Genomic DNA, 17744 nt, shown 5'->3' with positions numbered 1-17744 from the left:
GGTAGCTGCCTTTGCCAGCTCCCTGCTGGCCGCCCTCCACTGCTGGCACTATCGGGCCAACGCTTTACTTTTCTCCCGGGGCGCTATGGTGAGGTGTCTCTTTGATCGCCCCTCCTCCTTGCATGTTCCCTGGTGAGCGCATGCCCATCTGGGGGTTCGCTCCCCTGCCCTCCCGCCCCTCCGTCCTGTTCCCTCACTCCTGCCATCAGCACTAACTCCTTGCCCGCTGTCACGCCCTGGTGAGCCCCTGGCATGTGCTGTTCCAGTACCGGGCGTGAACTAGCATACTACCCAGTGAGCATGACTAATGGGGTGGGGGTGGTGGGGAGGGGGAGAAGGCAGCGCACAGCGGGGCTGGAGGGGCCCAGCGGGGTGGACTTGCCTGAGGCCACACACCTGGCAGGGCTTGCTGCGTCCCCAGACCTGGCAGTTCAGGTGGACTGCAGAACGGCTCAGGTCCCAGGCTGGCCCTCAGGACAGCCCAGCCCCCTTGGGGCTCAGAAGCTTCTGCCCATGTTGGGCTGCAGAAGAGACGAGCTCCCAGTTGTCCCAGGAGCTGACGGTGGCCCTCTGCTTCCTGCAGGAGAAGGGGCGTCGGGAGTCCGAAGGCCCCAAGAGCCGTAGAAGGCCCAGCAGCCGGTCTCCGACTAGTGCTGAGAAGCGCATGAGCTTTGAGTCCACCTCTTCGCTGCCAGAGGTGAGTGGCCGGCGGAAGGGGAACAGTGCAGGAGTGCCTGGCGCGTCGGGGCTGCACGTGGGGCTTCCAGGCACGGGCTCTCCTGCTGGTCCCATGGGGACACAGTCCCTCCTCCTCCTCCTCCTCCTCCCTCAGGGACTCTTCAGCCCTTCAGCAAGCTTGTCTGGCCAGTGAGCGTGTGGTGGTGTGAGCGGGCAGATGCAGATGCTTGTCGAGGGCCGTATTAGTGGAAGTGACCAGATGTTGGGTCCCTTCAGCCAGGCCTCCTTGTATAGGGCGTAAGGCCCTGCCCCCACCAGCATGCCAGACATTTAAGTCACACCTGTGACATCCACTGGGCACTTCCTACATGTCCAGTGTTTCCTTTCTTCCTTCTGTTCCCTGCCAACAGCCCAGGTAGAAAGAGGCTCAGAGAAGTTGTGTGACGTGCCTGACATTGGGCAGCTTCTGAGGGGCAGAGCTGGGATCAGAGTCTGTGACTCAGAAGCCCACCTTCCCCCGTGCTGTTGTCGGTTTTGTGGAACCGATACCTTTGTTTTCCTGAAGTGATAAGAATATGTTTCTGAGGCCTGGACCCCCCGGGCAGGCCTCCCAGCCCGGAACTAGGTTCCTTCTCAGGAACCTGGTTGACGCTGGATGCGAGTCCAGCCGACCGACGAAGCAAGCCGTAGGCGTGGCTTTATGTTTTCTAGCGGCCACGTTAACAGATTATTTAATTATTTAATGCCAACTATTGTTTCAACCTGTTATCAATAGAAAAACCCATTCATGACATTTTATACCTCGCACGAAGTTTTTGCAGTTGGTGTGTATTTTGCCCTTATGGCTGTTCTCAGTTTGGACTTGTCACGTTTCAGGTGCTTGGAAGCCACCGGCAGCCGGCAGCTGCCATGCTGGGTGATGCAGGCCTAAACCATGGGCTCTGCTTTGCAGACTCCCGCCTAGAACCATTGGAATTGGCTGTGATTCCTTAGAATGTAGCACGTTTGTTCTTCTTCCTAAAGGTCCCTCCGGAAGGCTGCCTGTACTGGCTGGTTTCATGGTTCAGATGACCTTCAAGGTGGTCAGGAGGAAGTTCTTGAATTTACTTCCTTCCTTGCCTGTCTGCAAGGCATCTGCAGACTTGTGCATAGGGCCAGACGCTGGCTGGTAGGGGCCAAATGCCTGTCTACACCCTCTGACAGGACTCTAGCATGTGGTCCTATTGCCCCGTGGACCCTCATCTACACATGAGGTCCTGGCCCCTCAGGGAAGGTGGGTTTGAACCCAGAACAAGCCCCATGTGGCCTGTAGGGCTTTAGGGAGCTGCCTCTCCATCTGGCATATGCTGTGTTGTATGCTCCCACCTCGTCCCTCTAGCTCCCAGGCAGGCTGCCACTGAGAGGTGCCAACACTACCCAATATGTGTTCTTAGAATTTTCCTTGGGTTTTATGACCCAAGCCCCGACGCTGCATGATGACTGGGGGACATCATCACCTTCCTCTCCCTAAGGACCTATGTCCTCACTCTTGAGTTGTGCTCATTCTCATTGCCTTTGGTCCTAAACTGCATGCCCTCTTGCTGAGCTGAGGCAAGTCATGCTGTCCCCTTATCCTTTGGATCTTATGAGGGCGGGTTTTGGCTCACATAAGCTCTGTTATCCCAGGTTGAGCCGGATCCTGAGCCTGAGACAGAGCAGGAAGTATTTGCTGCTGTGGAAGTTCCCAGCATCGAGGAGGTGCCCTCAGACACGGAGTCTCCAGAGGTCCTGGAAACGCAGCTTGATGCCCACCAGGAGCTGCTGGGGCTGGACCCCCCGGGGGACATGGTGGACTTTGCGGTGGCCGAGAGCACCGAGGACCTTAAGGCTCTGAGCAGTGAGGAGGAGGAGGACATGGGTGCCACACAGGAGCCCGAGAGCCTCCTGCCGCCATCCGTGCTGGACCAGGCCAGCGTCATTGCTGAGCGGTTCGTCAGCACCTTCTCTCGGCGGAGCAGCCTGGCGCTGGAGGACGGCAAGGCCAGTGGCTTCGGGAGCCCGAGGCTGACAAGCCGGAGCAGCAGTGTGCTCAGCCTAGACGGCAGTGAGAAGGGCTCAGCCCGGCATGGCAGCACCACCGACGTGCTTGGCTCGCAGCTGCCCCCAGATGTGGACAGCACCGTGGGGGCGGCCATGGAGAACGGCCCTTCGGTCAACGGGACGGAGCCCCCAAGCCCAGGCTGCCTGGCAGAGCCCGACAGGTCTTCCTGTAAGAAGAAGGAGTCGGCACTCTCCACCCGAGACCGGCTGTTGCTGGACAAGATCAAGAGCTACTACGAGAACGCAGAGCACCATGATGCGGGCTTCAGCATCCGGCGCCGAGAGAGCCTCTCCTACATCCCCAAGGGGCTGGTAAGAAACTCCGTTTCCAGGTTCAACAGCCTCCCCAGGCCGGACCCGGAGCCGCTGGCTCCACTGGGGCACAAGAGGCAGGTGGGCTCCCGGCCGGCCTCGTGGGCCATGTTCGACCTCCCAGGCCCCGACCCGGCCAGTGCTGGGGAGCCAGCTCCTATCACGGACGCTGAGTTCCGGCCGTCTTCAGACATTGTGAAGATCTGGGAGGGAATGGAGTCTGCCGGGGAGAGCTCTCAGAAGGGGCCCGGCCAAGGCCAGGCCAATGGTTTTGACCTGCATGAACCGCTCTTTATCCTGGAGGAGCACGAGCTGGGGGCCATCACCGAGGAGTCGGCCACTGCCTCCCCCGAGAGCGCCTCCCCGACAGAGCGGCCCAGCCCGGCCCACCTGGCCCGGGAGCTGAAGGAGCTCGTGAAGGAGCTGAGCGGCGACGTCCAGGGGGAGCTGGTGGCTCCACTGCACCCCCGCATCGTCCAGCTCTCCCACGTGATGGATGGCCACGTGAGCGAGCGAGTCAAGAACAAGGTGTACCAGCTGGCCCGCCAGTACAGCCTGAGGATCAAGAGCAAATCTGTGCCGGCCAGGCCATCGCTACCGTGGGGAAAGTCGGCTCCCCCCATTCCCTGCCTGCAGGAGGAGGCTGGAGCGCCCTCGGGCGGCAGAGGTACAGTGAGCGGGGTGGGCCCTTCCTGTAAGTCTGGGGTGGAAGAGCCTTTTAGGAGCAGGTGGGCTCCTGGAGGAAGGTGACCCTGTAGAACCATGACCAAAGGGAGGGCTGGACTCTACACACAGGGGGCGAGTGGCCCTGCTTGAACACCCTCACTGCCTTCCCCCGGCCCTTCCTGTGGTGCAGAGACCTTAGGAGGAAATGTGGCCATGGGCCTACTCTCCCAGGGGAGTAGAAGCTCTGGTCTTTTCTGACTCCTGACCCCATGTCCGCCACCTTTTCCTCAGTCTTCCCATCGCCCTCTGATAAAGGGGCCGTGGATGGTGCATGTGACTTCGCTCCCATCACAACCTAAACCCCAGGCAGCAGCCTTGGCTGGAGCGGGAGCGGAAGGCAGTTCTGAGCCCTCGCTTGCCCTCTGCCATCCTGCCCAGTGATTCAGTCAGCTCACTCTCTCCCCACAGGTAAGAGAAAGCCGGAGCTGTCCCTCCTCAACAGTGAGCAGCCGGTGGACCTGGAGCACAGCCCGCCCAAGCCCTGCTCTCCTCGGCATTTCTCCTTCAGCCCCACTGCTTCTAGCCCGAGGACCACATCGCCTGGGGTCCGGCCCTCCTCTCGAAGCCCCCTTAGCCCCCTCGACGCTGAGACGTTCAACTGGCCCGATGTCCGAGAGCTCTGCTCCAAGTACACCTCCCACGATGAGGCATTCCAGGCCGAGGGCAGCCGGCCCCGTGGCCAGCCTGTCAACCGGAGCCGCTCGGTGCCGGAGAACATGGTGGAGCCCCCTCTGGCCGCCAGGGTGGGCCGCTGCTGTAGCGTGGGTGCCAAGAGGGGCCGGGCAGACCCAGAGGCCACCCAGCCCCAGCCCCCTGGGGGGCTGCCCCAAAGCAGGCCGGTCGGAGAGGAGGCCCTATATGTCTCTGCAGACCTTACCCTGGAGAACAACCGGCGGGTGATCGTCATGGAGAAGGGGCCCCTGCCCTGCCCCGCTGCGGGGCTGGAGGAGGGCAGCGGGCAGGGACCAAGCTCGCCAGCAGCCGCGGTGGGACAGGACCTGGATTTCCAGGAGTCTGGGATTTCCAGGAGTCCAGAGTGTTGGCCAAAAGAAGAGGGTCCCAGGGACCCAGTGGACCCAGGCCAGCAGGGCAGAGTGAGAAACCTGAGGGAGAAATTCCAGGCCTTGAACTCCACAGGGTGACACTGAGTCCAAGGAGAGGGAGGAGCTGTGCGGCGCGGCAGGGATGGGGAGGGACCTCTGCAGGCTTGCCTTCAGGCCTGGGCTCACGCTACTCACGAGGGCCCGTGGAAGAATGCTCTGGTCTTCACCTGCTGGGAATGCGCTGGCTCTCCCCTGGGCTCAGGGCAACTCTCCCCGGGGCCCAGGTGAGCCCCATTCCAACCAAGGCCAGTGCAACTACTTCCCTTGTATATAGTTCTTCTCTGGTGAGAAGCTGCATATTTAAGCTCTCCTCTTCCCAGGGAGAGCAAGCCGAGCTCAGGCCTCCGGGTAGGGCTGACCACTGCCAGGCTGAGGAGCCTACCCAGAGGAGACGTGGGAAGGTGGCCTGGGGAGGCTTTGCTCTTTAATTGTGTCTTGTCTTAGGATCCAGGCAGGAGCAAGGCCCATAATTTATTGCTTTCCATTCCATGGTGTATTTGTGTGCACACGTGTTCATGTTCTTTCGTTGTTGATTCCTCTGCGGTGAAGAATGTAACGCGCTCACTTCAGGTACTTTTGCAGGTTGTCTCGCTGATCCTGTGGTTGTCACTAATGTATATATGTTTCATTATTTGCCGATGGTGCAATAACCACTGCTGACCAACCGGCCTGTGTGTGGCTCCTTACTGGGCCTGGCTGGGGTGGGGACAGTTGATCGAGGCCAGGGACGTCTTAAGGAGGCGGGCTGCGGGGGCTGTTGCTCTCAGTCCCTCATTTGTCATCTGTGCTCACAAAGCATAAGGCCCCAGGGTGATCGCCGGGAAGCCTGGGACAGCAGGGTGTGCGGGAGGGAACTCGTGTTCTGTCTACCCCAGGCTGGTGTNCCCTCCCTTGCAGCCAACTTTCTCTTGTTATAAGGACAGCAGTCATTTCAGGTTCGGGGCAATCCTAATGCCCTGGTTTTAACTTCGCTACCTCTCTAAAGGCCCTGTCTCCATATACAGTGGTGTTCGGGGGGGGGGGGGGGGGGGGGGGGGGGGCGTGGGGAGACCCTGGCAGCTTTTAGCTTTCTCAAGGACCGAAGTTGGACTAAAAATGGTGGGGGAGATGAATGGAATGTTTTTCCAACGGATGTAAGTTTCCAGTGTCTGGTACCCTTCTCTCTTCCTCTCTAGTTCCCAGGAGGCATCCTAGGAGGCAAGGATTTTAAACTTGGGTCTGATCTGTCTTGAGGTGGCTTGCGGTGCTGTGGAAAGAGAGCACATGCCTTTTTTCTGGGATGGAACCTCAGTTTTCATCCTGTTCTCAAAGGGTCTTTTCTGGAGAGGGCAAGGAATGTCTGCCTGTTTCTAACTGGGCTTTCTGCCCTCACTGGGGAGCACCAGCCTCGTTCGGCCCTGTTCCTGCAGGTGGTGCCCCCTAGGTCTGCTGGGTGAGAGCTGCTGACCTTGGAGGACAGACTCAGCCTGGAGGCAGGTGTGCAGAGTCTACAGGGGCCAGGGGAGGCCTCTCCTAGGCAGGAGCAGACAGGGCTAGATCGTGTCCTACCTGTTGTCCTCAATGTTCTGTGGTTTCCACGGTTGCTGAGGATGGAGTTGGCTCCTCCCAGCCATGTGTTGGGGTATGATGCTCAGTAGCCACAAATGTACTGGAGTGAGAGTCCGGGCACCCAGGTTCTGGTCCCATCCTCTGCCATTAGCTAGCCAGGTCACCTGAACTTTTTCCTTACCTACAAATTGAAGGAAATGGATGATGTACTGCTTCTCAGACTCCCTCAGACTTTTCAGGGGGCAGGGCCTGGGCAGTGGTAGTGAACACCTTCCCCGCGTGCTGCTTAGCCATCCAGGTATGACAGGGAGCCTTGAACCAGCTCACTGGTTCTCGCTACCAATGAGAATGGCCAGTGGAGCCTTTTGAAAAATGGCGATGCCTGTTTCAGCCACCCAGACCAAATGAAACCGCCCCTCTGGAGATGAATCTCGGGCCAAGTGAGGGCCAAGATCTCTGGCCGGAGCCCTGTGGGGGAAAGGCTTGCTGAGTGCGTGAATGAGTGAGCTTCTCTCGATAAGTCTCAGGCAAGGAGGCACAGCTCCTGGGTGCCGGCATAGGACTCCCCGGGGACAATCCAGAGAATGGGGCTGTCCCTTTGTCTCCATGGTGGTGCCCCCTTGCTCAACCACCCCTCCTTGGTCCAGTTCAAAGGGAAAGAAAACTAGTCAAATAAATGAGAGAAATATGGAGCATTATTGATTTATTAGAAAAACTAGTAAATGGGTTTTCTCTGGTTGGTGGAAGCACATTTGAGCAGGTGGAGGACAAGGCCCCTCTGGCCCCAGGGCCACCCCCAGATCACGTGGTCTGTACCCAACAGGGTTGCAGTCCTGTGTAGCTGCCTCCTCCCTTGTGTCCTCCCTGAGCTTGCTTGTCCAAAGGACCAAGTCATATGGTCCTGGGTCCCTGTCCCCTCCTACGAAAAGGAGGGGAGAGAGATCTAGGACCAACCTCGGGGACCCTGGTTGCCCTCCAACAGGCAGGAAAGAGAAATGGTATGAGGGAAATGCTAGGCCTTCCACAAGCTTCCTGTTACTGGTGCTCATTGTGGGGGCCAGGAGGAGGCCTGAGGACCCTCCATACCCCCCTCAGCCAATCAGTTGAGGCCAGGGGATGAAGGGGAAAGGGAGAGGGAAGGAGGACTGCCTGACCATGCCCAGAAGGAGCTTCCTCTAAGCTGCCCTGGGGAAGAAGCCTGTTATGCTGGTGTGGACAGGAGCTGTGTCAACCTAGTTTGGGAATACTGTTAAAAGAAAGACTGCGAAGTAGAAAACATAAGGAGGAGAAAAAGAAACCTCGCCAGGACACTAGGAGCTTAGCCCCATGTGGCACAGTCGCCCAAAGCTGGGCTCCTGTCGGTTCAGTCCTGTTGGCTGAGTGCCTTGGGGCCTGCATGATGTGACAGGGATGCGTGGGGAGGTGACAGTAGAGAGCGGGCCACATGCAGCTGGCTGCCCATCTGGGGGACCCGGACCTACCTCTTCCTTTGGGGTCCTTTCCTTCTTTGGATTATGGAGCTACTGGCTGGAAATTTCGCACTTCAGTTGCAACTTTGGCACACATGGAGGGGACGGGGTGGTCCTTGGTCTCCCTAAAGATTGGCCCAGGGAACGAGTTGAGGAAGATTTTTGACACTACCTGCTCTTCAGTAAGGAATATGCTCTCTGCCTGTAGCAGGACGTGCCCTCAGATGCACTAGAGGCCTTCTTCATTGCCAGGTGAGAATAGTCACCTCACTGCCGCCTGCCTTGGTTTCCCCAGCTGGAGAAAGAAGCTGGTGAGTGGTATATACTAGCTTCCCTGTAGATGCAAAAAGGGATGTAGGATTAGATGCAGAGAGGCCAGGTGAGGACCCTGGCTACAACCGTGGGACCCCCTGATCTGGGGGTGCTGGGCTCCACTGGAGAACTTCCCTCATGTTCTTGTCTGAAGTTAGCTTCCCCGTGGCGGGGTGGCATTGATCTCTAAGCTGGGCCTGCACTAGGGGCTCCTGGGAAAGCCTAGTAGCTGCATGCCTACCCTTGTAGTTGCTACATGGGCCTCACCCATGTGCAGAGGAATCATCTGGGTGTGTCTAAGGCTCCTCATGGGGAAGAGCCCCAGGAACTTCTATGGTCTCTTCAGGGGTGACACCTGCTGCCCCCCAGTGTGACTCCTCTTTTGGACCTAACCCCAGTTAGGATGCCGGACTGGCACTGTATTGCTTTCAGGGTGCTGGAGGAGGTCCTTGTTGGAACGAGTGCCCTCTTCCCTCCAGAAGTTCGACCTTAACAGCATGGGGAAGGCTATTCCTGGGGAAATAAGTTGTTGCAGGGCTCCTTTTGGCTGTGTTTTGGGGCGATGAGGGGGGGTGTTAGGTGCAGAGGTCACCAAACATCCATGCGACTTCCCCAAGACCCCGGGAGAAGCTGAGCACAAGGGGTGCCGTAGCTTCATGGGCCGGACCCCAGCATTTGTCCCAGCTGTGCAGGAGTTGTAACATGGGTGGTAATACCCAGGTGTGGTTCCTTGTGCCTCCCCAGCGTGATAGGTCATGAACTTTGCTGTCTGGCCGGTACCCTCAGGTGGTACCAGCTGCAGACAGGAGCCACTGGGCATGTGGCTTGGGGCTGCTTTATTGCAGGTGCCGGGGCATCCCTCTTGTATCTAGGGATTTGTCCTGTCTCCCTAAGGGGCCCTGGGTCTGAATCAGACTGTGCTGGCTTGGCGGGGAGTGGGGGAGTGCCCAGGGCTGTCTGCCTCCCTCACCTCTGAGCCTTACGCTGCTCTGTTGTTTTGAGACGACCAGCTTGAGAGCTTTTACCACCTATGGTGGTATCAGAGGGTGCCGGAGGCAGCCTGAGGCCTTGCATTTAAGACCAACCAACGTTGGATGGTGTCCCCTCACCGTTTTGGGTTTTTTTGTTTTGTTTTGTTTTGTTTTGTGAGAAAAAGAGCAGGTGGCCCCTGAGGTGAGAGTCCCAGTTCTGAGGAAGCCCGGTGGGGAGGAGGCCTGTTGTGTCCCCTGGGTCCCCAGAGGCCCCTTGCTAAAACCCTGTGCGTCTATGTGAAGCTCCTTCCTCATGCCCCTAAGGGGCAGGTCAGGCATTTCCAGTGCCCTCTTCCCTTTCCCTGGCTGTGACCAAATGGGAGGTGGCCCCAAGCAAACAAACCTACTTTGGGAGTGAGCAGCGTCTGAGGAACCTCGACTCTCTTTGCCAGCTTTTATGGGGCTTGGGGGCTAGAGAGCCCTCAGCCCGGAGGAGGGGTGTGGGAGAGGAAGGCCTGGGCCTGGGAAGCCGTTTCCTGCCGCAGGGGTCCCTGGCCCTCCGCGGGGACCGTGACTGCACGAAGGCGGAGGCAGGCGTCAGCCAGAGGGTGGAGGCAGGGATCGCGGCACAGTAGGCCCCGGCCTTGCAGCAGGCAGGCGCAGGCAGCAGGGGGCCCGAGGGGAGGGCCGCCCCGGCCGAGGCCGCAGGCGCCCCGCCCGCCCCTGCACAGCTCGGTCCTGGGTCCTGCCGGCGGGGCGCCAGAGAGGCTACTTCTTTTTGGGGAAGAAGCTGAATCTCTTCTCCTTGTCCTTCTTGCCCAGGCTGGCGTCGGGGCCGGTGATGGAGGGCAGGGGCAAGCTCTGGGCCTTGACACGGATGCTCTGGGATTCGTTGATGGCGGTGCTCACACCCTGCAGCCAGGACAGCATCTCCTCCTGTGGGGTGGAAGGGTCATGGGCCACAGCACGGGGTGCCCCTGCGACGTCTCAGGGAGCCGCCTGCTGCTTTGCCCGCAGGGGTCGGGCTGGGCTGCTCTGCACTTACCTCATCCTTGCCATGGAAGAGCCACTCGCTGCCATTGCTGAGCCTAGGACAGAAAAGGGTGTCCTGCCATGGGGCCACTTCTGCCTAGACAGAGGGCTGGCTCATCCCATGGACCCCTGAACCTCCCTCTGACCAGAACCCTAAGAGGCAGCGCAGCACCTCCAGAGAGAGGTAAAAATCTGGACCATCAGCCTCTTGGCTTTGAACAATGCTAGGCCTGGAGCTGGTCTCCTCCAGGGGCCCCTGTCCAGCCACTGATGCCAAACTGAGCCTCCAGGGAATGGGCACCGGCCTGGAGGGGCCTCACCTCAGCTTGAATACATGCTTCTTCTTCTTATAGTTGGCAGCAACCTCACAGATGGCATGTCTCAGGGCCAGGGGTTCCTCCCCATGGTAGGGCACCCCCAGGGCCAGGTTCTTGGCATCCTTGTAGAAGGTCAGCTCACTGTTCCGGAGAACACAGTACAGGTTGTTCCAGGACCTGCAAAAACACAGGCAGGTGGGTCGCCCACAGTCTGGGTATGGCAGCTCTGTAATCAGTTCTTCTAGCTTTACCAGTTTGTAAAAAATTATTATGCTACTTTTGCCCTGATAAACAGTACATTTGAGGGACTCCTGGGTGGCTTATTTGGCTGGGCATCCGACTCTTGGTTTCAGCTCAGGTCATGATCTCACAGGTTCAAGCCCCACACATCGGGCTCTGGGCTGGCGGCATGGAGCCTGCTTGGGAGTCTCTCTCCCCCCTCCCCGACTGGTGCCGTCTCAATCTCTCTCAAAATAAACTTTAAAAAAAAAGTAACACATTTTACAGTTAAGAAAGGAAATAAAAATCATCCGCCTGTAACTTCACTATCAAAAGTTAGCTATTGTTAACATTTTACGTATTCTAGTCTGTTTTCTATTCACACATTCACATTTCCTTCTATTCATATATAATGAAAATTGGGTACTGAATATTTCGTTTCATAGCCTGCTTTTAATTACATCCTGCTTTTAAGATTAACACCATATAATGAATGTTTTCCCATATCCTTCAATTCTTTCCCCAAAATAATTTTGAATTGCCATACGGTATCCCACATATATATAAATAATCACTGTGTTGGTAGGCCTTGTAATTACTGGAAATTCAAATAGCGCAATTTAGACAGCAATGGGACAAACATTGGTGCATAAACGTTTGCTAGAACTCTGATCTTACCTCTAGATAAGTTTCTAAAAGTAGAATTACTGAGTCTAAGACCAACAGTGTAAACTTAACCTTGCAAAACCCTTGTGCATCTATTAGCGTGTTTGATCCTCACCACACAACTGTGACGTGAACAGAGTGGGGTTTTGTTTGGGTTGTTATTTTTTGTTTTGTTGATGGAGATACACACGGTATACTGCACCAGCACTTTTTAAGGAGACATATTTGTGCAAATCAAGACTCGGCTGATGTCTGGGGGATGTGAGCTCATAAGCTACTGTGTGGGCTAACCTGAGCTCCTTGAGTGGCCGCTGGGAAACAGGTTGCCTTTTTACCTCTCACAATAGTGAGTGCTGGGAAACATGAAGCTTTTCTTCCTCCTCTTCCTTTCCCCCTCCTCTCTTTGGAGGGCAGGAAGGTGAAGAATCTCGGGGCACTTAGGGAGGAAGGATGGCAGGTTCAGGGAGAGAACTTGACCTGTGCCGTACAAGCTGGCTGCAGAGCCATTTTACAGAGAGAGCCCAGCTTTTTGACACCCAGAGGGAGACTCTCCAGGAAAGATCCGGAATCTTTCCTCTAGCCCACACCACCTTCCTTGAGCTTGTAGCCCAAGTAAGGCAGTTGCTAAAACGGAGCTGGGTCTTGGAGGAAAATCCTGCCTTAAACAAATGACTCAACTTCTCTGAAATTCTGTTTCTCTATCTGGAAAATAGAATCTTCAATAGCACAGAACAGTTGTAAAGACTTTAGCAGCTCTAACATAATGCCTTTGCACATGGTAGGTGCTCAGTCAATGCTAGTTTCCCCTTTTCGGGTGGACGAGGCATAAACAATAGACTTCTTCAGGGGGGTTAGTCCCCCAAATTCATTTCTGGAATTTGAATGAGCTTTCTAGCATGTCTCCCCAGCACAGGCTCTGTATTCAGCCACGGAGCCCTGGGAAGGTGGCTGCTTCAGCCTCTTGAATCTACCCTGTGTTCCTGGGACCCTGGAAAGCTGCTCAGAGGCCCCCAGGGACCTTGAGTAGAAGCAGCCCTGGACAGACCAAATTCAAGGACATCACTGCCTCAGGTCCAGGAAAGGACATAGCCTTCGACTGGGTTCCTCAAGGTCCCAGCGTTGCTGTCTGACAGCACTGGGAGGGACGGCCAGAAGGCACGTATGCCAACCCCGTTCTCCCTCCGGTTCTATTTTACAGCTCGGGAAACTGAGGCCCAGATTTATTAAAAAATGGGACTTGGTCCAGGGTATGTTGTTACTGCCAAGACCTACCTACCTGTTACCCAGCCTTGGGTTAAGAAAAACAACTAGTATTATTGAGAACCTACTCTGTGCCAGGCTCGGTGTCTGTACCCAAGAGGCATGCTATCATCATCATCGTCGTCCCTGCTTCACAAACGGGGAAATGAAAGCTGAGTAACTGGTACAAGGGCATAGGACTTGAACTCAGGACTGGAACTGAAGAGAGGCTTTTCCCATCATGCCAACTAGTCCCTGGGCTGGCCCAAAGGCATGCTCAGGAGTTCTCAGACCAGAAACCAAAGGGCACCCTCTCTCCCAACACATACCCATGCTGCTGAGGCTCTGTTCATGGAGAAGTCCCTGGGAGCCGCCCCCGTCCCACCAGGTAGCCCCTCCCTCACCTGTTGGATGCCTTCTTATTGGGCCCCTCCAGGTCATGCTTGCGGCCCAGGTAGCCCTCCATCTGCACGCTGTACCCGTGGTCCCGCTGGGCTGGCAGCGTTGTAGGCTCGTCACCCTCGCTCAGAGGCGTGTCCAGGACCTTATAGAGAGGCTCGGTGGTGGGCCTCTCATCCCCACTGGATTTCTCCTCCTGCGGCCCTGGAGGGGGTGGCGGCTGCAGGTCCGGAGGCCACTGCCTCTCTTCTTCCCCCTGCTCAGGGTCATATGGGAGGAGCACACCTTGCTAGGGGTTCAGACCCAGGGGTGGCTACTTCGTAGGACTGGGGAGTCTGAGCCCGCCTCCTGACCTTGGTTCCTTTCTGCTGTGTGTCTCCTGGTTTTGCCTTGACTTGCTGGGCCACCTGGTCTGCTTCCCTAGACCCCGCCCATGCCTCCGGTTCCATTCCTGCTTCCTCACCTTCTAACATAGCGACAGGAAGTTCTTAGAGTGAGCTGTGGGGCCTGGGTGATGATTTCAATGCTGGGGGTTTCCAATGCTGCTGGCAAAGCCCTGGATCACTGCCCAGTTCCGGGCCCCCCACCTCTAACTCCAACTGAGTTCTGCATGGCCTCCAGCAAGATTTCATAAAGTTTCTACTGCTAACACAGGTGTGAAAAATGTGTACTAGAGCGTTGAATGGGAACTCTGCTGGTACCTGCTGTGTCTCCGGCCCCAGAGCTAAGGGGACCAGGCCCTAAGTCCCCTACCAGATTACAAAGGGAGAACCTAGATCCTCCCTGGTCAAGGTGCAGGCCTAACTGGTCCTGCTCCCAGCACTGGACAGGGATTTGTTGGGAGCAGGGAAGTGCTTCCTAACCCTGGTTGCCTTCTACAGTCCCCTCGGGAGCTTTAACAAAATATACCCTGGAGCGCTGTCAACACTGGTATTTCTGAATAAGCTTTTCACGCTCTCTAACTAGCAGCTGAAGTGGAGAATCTCACCACCACTTAAGGAGTCATTGCCCCAGGGAAAAGCTGGGGCTTTTACCTCTCTGCACTTCCCTTTTGGAGGGTGGGTGCTCCTGCCCAGCCAAGTGAGGGGCGTCTGTGCCCAGGAGAAGGGGAGCAGACCTGTACCCCAGCTGGGTACCTCCCGCGCAGAGGCACTGGTGATCTGCCTCTGTGCCCTACTGAAGCAGAGGGGAGGATGGGTGAGGGTAGCAGGGGGTAGCCAGCCTCTTCCTGCCAGGTGGGGCACAGATGAGCATGTGCCAAATGGGCATCAACGAAGGCAGCCTCGCTTGAGCCATCTGGCCAGGACCTGTCCCAAAGGCCTGACTCTTGGAGACCTTATAGCACCAGGTGGGAAGGGTCCGATAGGTCCTTGAGCGGGTCATGTCTGGATGCCTGAAGGACTAAGGACATCAGCCCAGGTGGATCAGAGCCTCCCCACGTGGTAGAGACTGCTCCCTTTTCTACCCCCTACTTCTTGCCCAACAACTGAAGGTGGGAGCCTGGAGCCAGAGAAGAGCAGAGACCCTGTGCTCCCCATTGTGGGTCCTTTAGGCCATGGGTCAAACCTGAAATAGAGAAATGGAGGATGAGAGAATGTGGACACTACACTGGATATCAGACTGAAGCTTTAAACGGAAACAGACTGGGTAGACTTTTCAGCAGCTGGTAGTGACCAAGGGCTGCCTGAGATGGTACAAAGGAATGGAAGGAAAGGCTCAATGGAGAGATCTGAGGCAGTGATTGGAAGAAAGGTAAAGCTGGTCATGTTTGTATCCCATCAAATTAGGATGGTCCAATAAACAGTTTTAAGTTGGTGTTCCAGTAAGAGCAGAAACGATAACATGACTGAAAAGTTTGAAAACCACTAACCTAGTCTAATGCCTTTAATCTACAAGAAAATCTATGCTCAGAGAGGTTAAGTGACTTACCCAAGATCACACAGCTGACAGGTATCAAAAGAGCATGCATTCCAGAAGTAGATAGCCTGAGTTTTTATCACATTGTTAGGTCTTTCATCTTTTCCTGCCTTCGAGCCTCTTCAGAGCTGTGGCTGTTCATACTCCTTTTTACACACCTGCAGCACTTGTATCTTCAAGTGTCTGCAGTGAGCTAGCACTGGCCACAAGGATCTGGAGGCCTCAAAGCACTGCCTGGGTCCTCCTCTAGCAGGGGAGGAAGAGTGAGATTGGTAGGGATGAGCCTAGGAACCTGGGTTTGGGCTTTTTCTTTGGATTCAATCAGGCCAACCTTCTGACTTGGGTATAAAGGTTGGGGAGGTGGATTATTAACGCAGAAAGTGAAGCCTCTTTTTATCCCCTCCCTCTCCATCTGGCTGCACTGCTCCCCTTCATCCTCGGCCGGAGTGTTCCCTGCACCTGCCAGGGGGTGTCAGAGAAGACCCTTAGCCATGCTTGCCTCTCTCACTCAGCCTCTACCCTCCTGGGACTGGTGTTGCTAGGTACTGTCCACATATTCTTCCTATACTTCCATTCGGCTTCATTTCTGGAACTGTCCTTTGAAAATACAGATTTTTTCTAGGACTGCATCCCACCTTAATCTCAACCTTTCTTCTGCTTCCTCCTAACGAGCGCTTGACCCATATCCCCTAGCAGGGGCCCTGGCCTGTGTGATCAAAAGTTAAATGGCCAGGTCATGGGTTTTAGAGAATGGGGTTTTCCAATGTATGCAAACATTTTCTTATGTGCTCTTGACTGATCACGTGGAGATAATTTAAAAACCACTCTGTCCCCTCCGCTCTGAAGGCCAAGGCCAAGGAGGAGGTGAGGGTGAGGTGTAAAAGTGTTCAGAGGCTGTTACCTGCCTCCCAGGCCCAGAGCTGGCAGAGCTGCTCTTCTGGGCTAAGGAGGGAGCCACAGATGGGAAAGATGGGGTATGGTTTGGCCACCTTTCCCAGGCTATCTGCTTTGTGCTGTCTTCTAAAAGAAAGCTGGGGAAGGGAGGGGAGCAGGTGACCGTCATCCTGCTGCCCCCCAAAACTGCCATACTCTCATGGAGATTCTGCCTTGCCCTACAGGGAGGGTCTGTAGACAACAGAGCCTCAGGAGGGGATGCTCGGTGAGGAGCTGGGGCCCAGAGCTGGCTACTTGTGTGGCTGTAGGGACAGGCAGGTTCTCCGAATGGCCCTGGAGAAGAGAGATGGTCTAAGATTCACTCTGTCCTCTGTGCTGTAAGGTGGAAGACATGTTGCTTTAGTCCCTAGGTCAGGAGGAGGATGCACAGGTTATACCTACAGTGCTGAGCATGCCTAGCTTGGAGATAGCACCCACAGGACCTGGGGACACTCTGAAAGGGGGACTGGAAGGAATTCTAGACGTCAGGCTGGAGCAGCTGGGGAATCTAGACTTTAAATGGGGGTGGCAGCCTGCTGGAGAATGGGCCAGGGTGGGGGCTGGAATAAGGGGGGGCTGCTGCCGGTAGCATGGAGGTTTGGGGAACAGGTGGGTGAAGTGGAGGCATCTGAGAGGGGGGCCTGTGAGCTGACTGCTGGGATCATGATGTCAGGGGGATGGGGGAGGCAGCACTGGCTGCTCCTAGGGGACCTCTGGGGAGGAAAAGACACAGGCAGAAGAGGCTTTTAGGATCTCACAGTATTGCAGTCAAGCTGGGAGAGGCCTCGGTTCCTGATGGGCAAGGAATGGCCATCTTTTCAGGGTCTTTTAAGCTTGACTTTTTAGGGTGTTGCCTTGCTAGGAAGCTGGCTTGGGCAGGGGAAGTAGGCAGAGCCTTGAGGGTCTTCTCCACAAAGGAGGTTCAAGAAGGGGAGAAGAAAGGGGACAAGATTGGTGCATTTCTGCTCTGGACTAAAGGAGATGAAGGTGTGCTTCCGGGCCCTGCCGGCCAGGGGTGTACAAGACAGATGACTAACTCTCCAGTTAAACTGGGAGAAAAATAACCTGGCCTGTGACCACAAGGTGTTTTGGAGGTTCTAGAAGATGCTCAGTGAGCCTAGATGTATTAACAAGCAAGCAAACACAAGTGAGGGGGCTTGTCCCTAAAGGAGATGCTGATTAAGCAAGAACCAGGGTGTGAGGGTGCACCCCAGGAAGAGGCCATTCCACCTTGTGATGCGATGGTCTTGCCTGCTGATATAGCAGGGACAACCCAGGGTGTGTACATAGGGGGATCTAGGGAGAGACGCTCCAGAAAGGCTGGTTTGGGAGGGCTCTGGCAATGGGTGTTAGAATTCACACGGAGGATGCTTCGTTTAAGAGATGAAGGGCTGCAGTGAGGGATAACAAGAAATGAAGACAAATAACCTACTAGGTGCCAGATGTTCTATCTACATTCTCTCTTCTGATCCTCCCACTCTGTGAGGCAGGTACCATCACTATCCCTATTTTACAGATTCAGAAAAGTGGGGAGGAGTAACTTGTTCAGCCACACATCTAGTGAGTGAGAAGTTGAAGCAGAGCTGTCTGCTCCCTTCTACGACGGAATCCTGCAGCAGAAGGGGCGGGTACTGCTGCTCCAGAAGAGAGCACCTACCCATGTGGCTCCCGGTCTAAATATGTAAGATGAGTCAGAGAACACCTGAAGGGGCCAGAAGAGGAGCTTGGGGCCGGACAAGAGCTACTGCTGGATGCCTTAGGCAACCAAGTCATGCTTCAACTGGCATGGGGGAAGATGGCCACGCCTGCAGCCGAGAATTGCAC

At 55.9% G+C, this 17744-nt stretch overlaps 2 protein-coding genes across 2 annotated transcripts in view; one reads left to right on the top strand and one right to left on the bottom strand.

Annotated features, from left to right (window-relative positions):
- PLEKHG3 (pleckstrin homology and RhoGEF domain containing G3) overlaps window positions 1-5563 on the top strand; it is a 26910-nt gene extending 21347 nt beyond the window's left edge. The window contains exons 14-16 of the mRNA XM_077767184.1: window positions 584-697; window positions 2344-3736; window positions 4204-5563. Coding sequence (XP_077623310.1) covers window positions 584-697; window positions 2344-3736; window positions 4204-4937 — 2241 coding nt within the window. The 3' untranslated portion in view covers window positions 4938-5563. The remainder of the gene's footprint in view (window positions 1-583; window positions 698-2343; window positions 3737-4203) is intronic.
- A 1578-nt stretch (window positions 5564-7141) lies between these two features.
- SPTB (spectrin beta, erythrocytic) overlaps window positions 7142-17744 on the bottom strand; it is a 76539-nt gene continuing 65936 nt past the window's right edge. Inside the window, exons 32-35 of the mRNA XM_077767182.1 lie at window positions 13076-13326; window positions 10551-10724; window positions 10244-10286; window positions 7142-10134 (exon numbers count right to left, since the gene is read on the bottom strand). Coding sequence (XP_077623308.1) covers window positions 9967-10134; window positions 10244-10286; window positions 10551-10724; window positions 13076-13326 — 636 coding nt within the window. The 3' untranslated portion in view covers window positions 7142-9966. The remainder of the gene's footprint in view (window positions 10135-10243; window positions 10287-10550; window positions 10725-13075; window positions 13327-17744) is intronic.

Source organism: Crocuta crocuta, unplaced genomic scaffold (assembly GCF_008692635.1).
Source record: "Crocuta crocuta isolate KB4526 unplaced genomic scaffold, BGI_CrCroc_1.0 scaffold55, whole genome shotgun sequence".
NCBI classification, from domain to species: domain Eukaryota; kingdom Metazoa; phylum Chordata; class Mammalia; order Carnivora; family Hyaenidae; genus Crocuta; species Crocuta crocuta.
The sequence above is the reverse complement of the archived record's forward strand: the minus strand, read 5'-3'. Positions and strand labels throughout refer to the sequence as shown.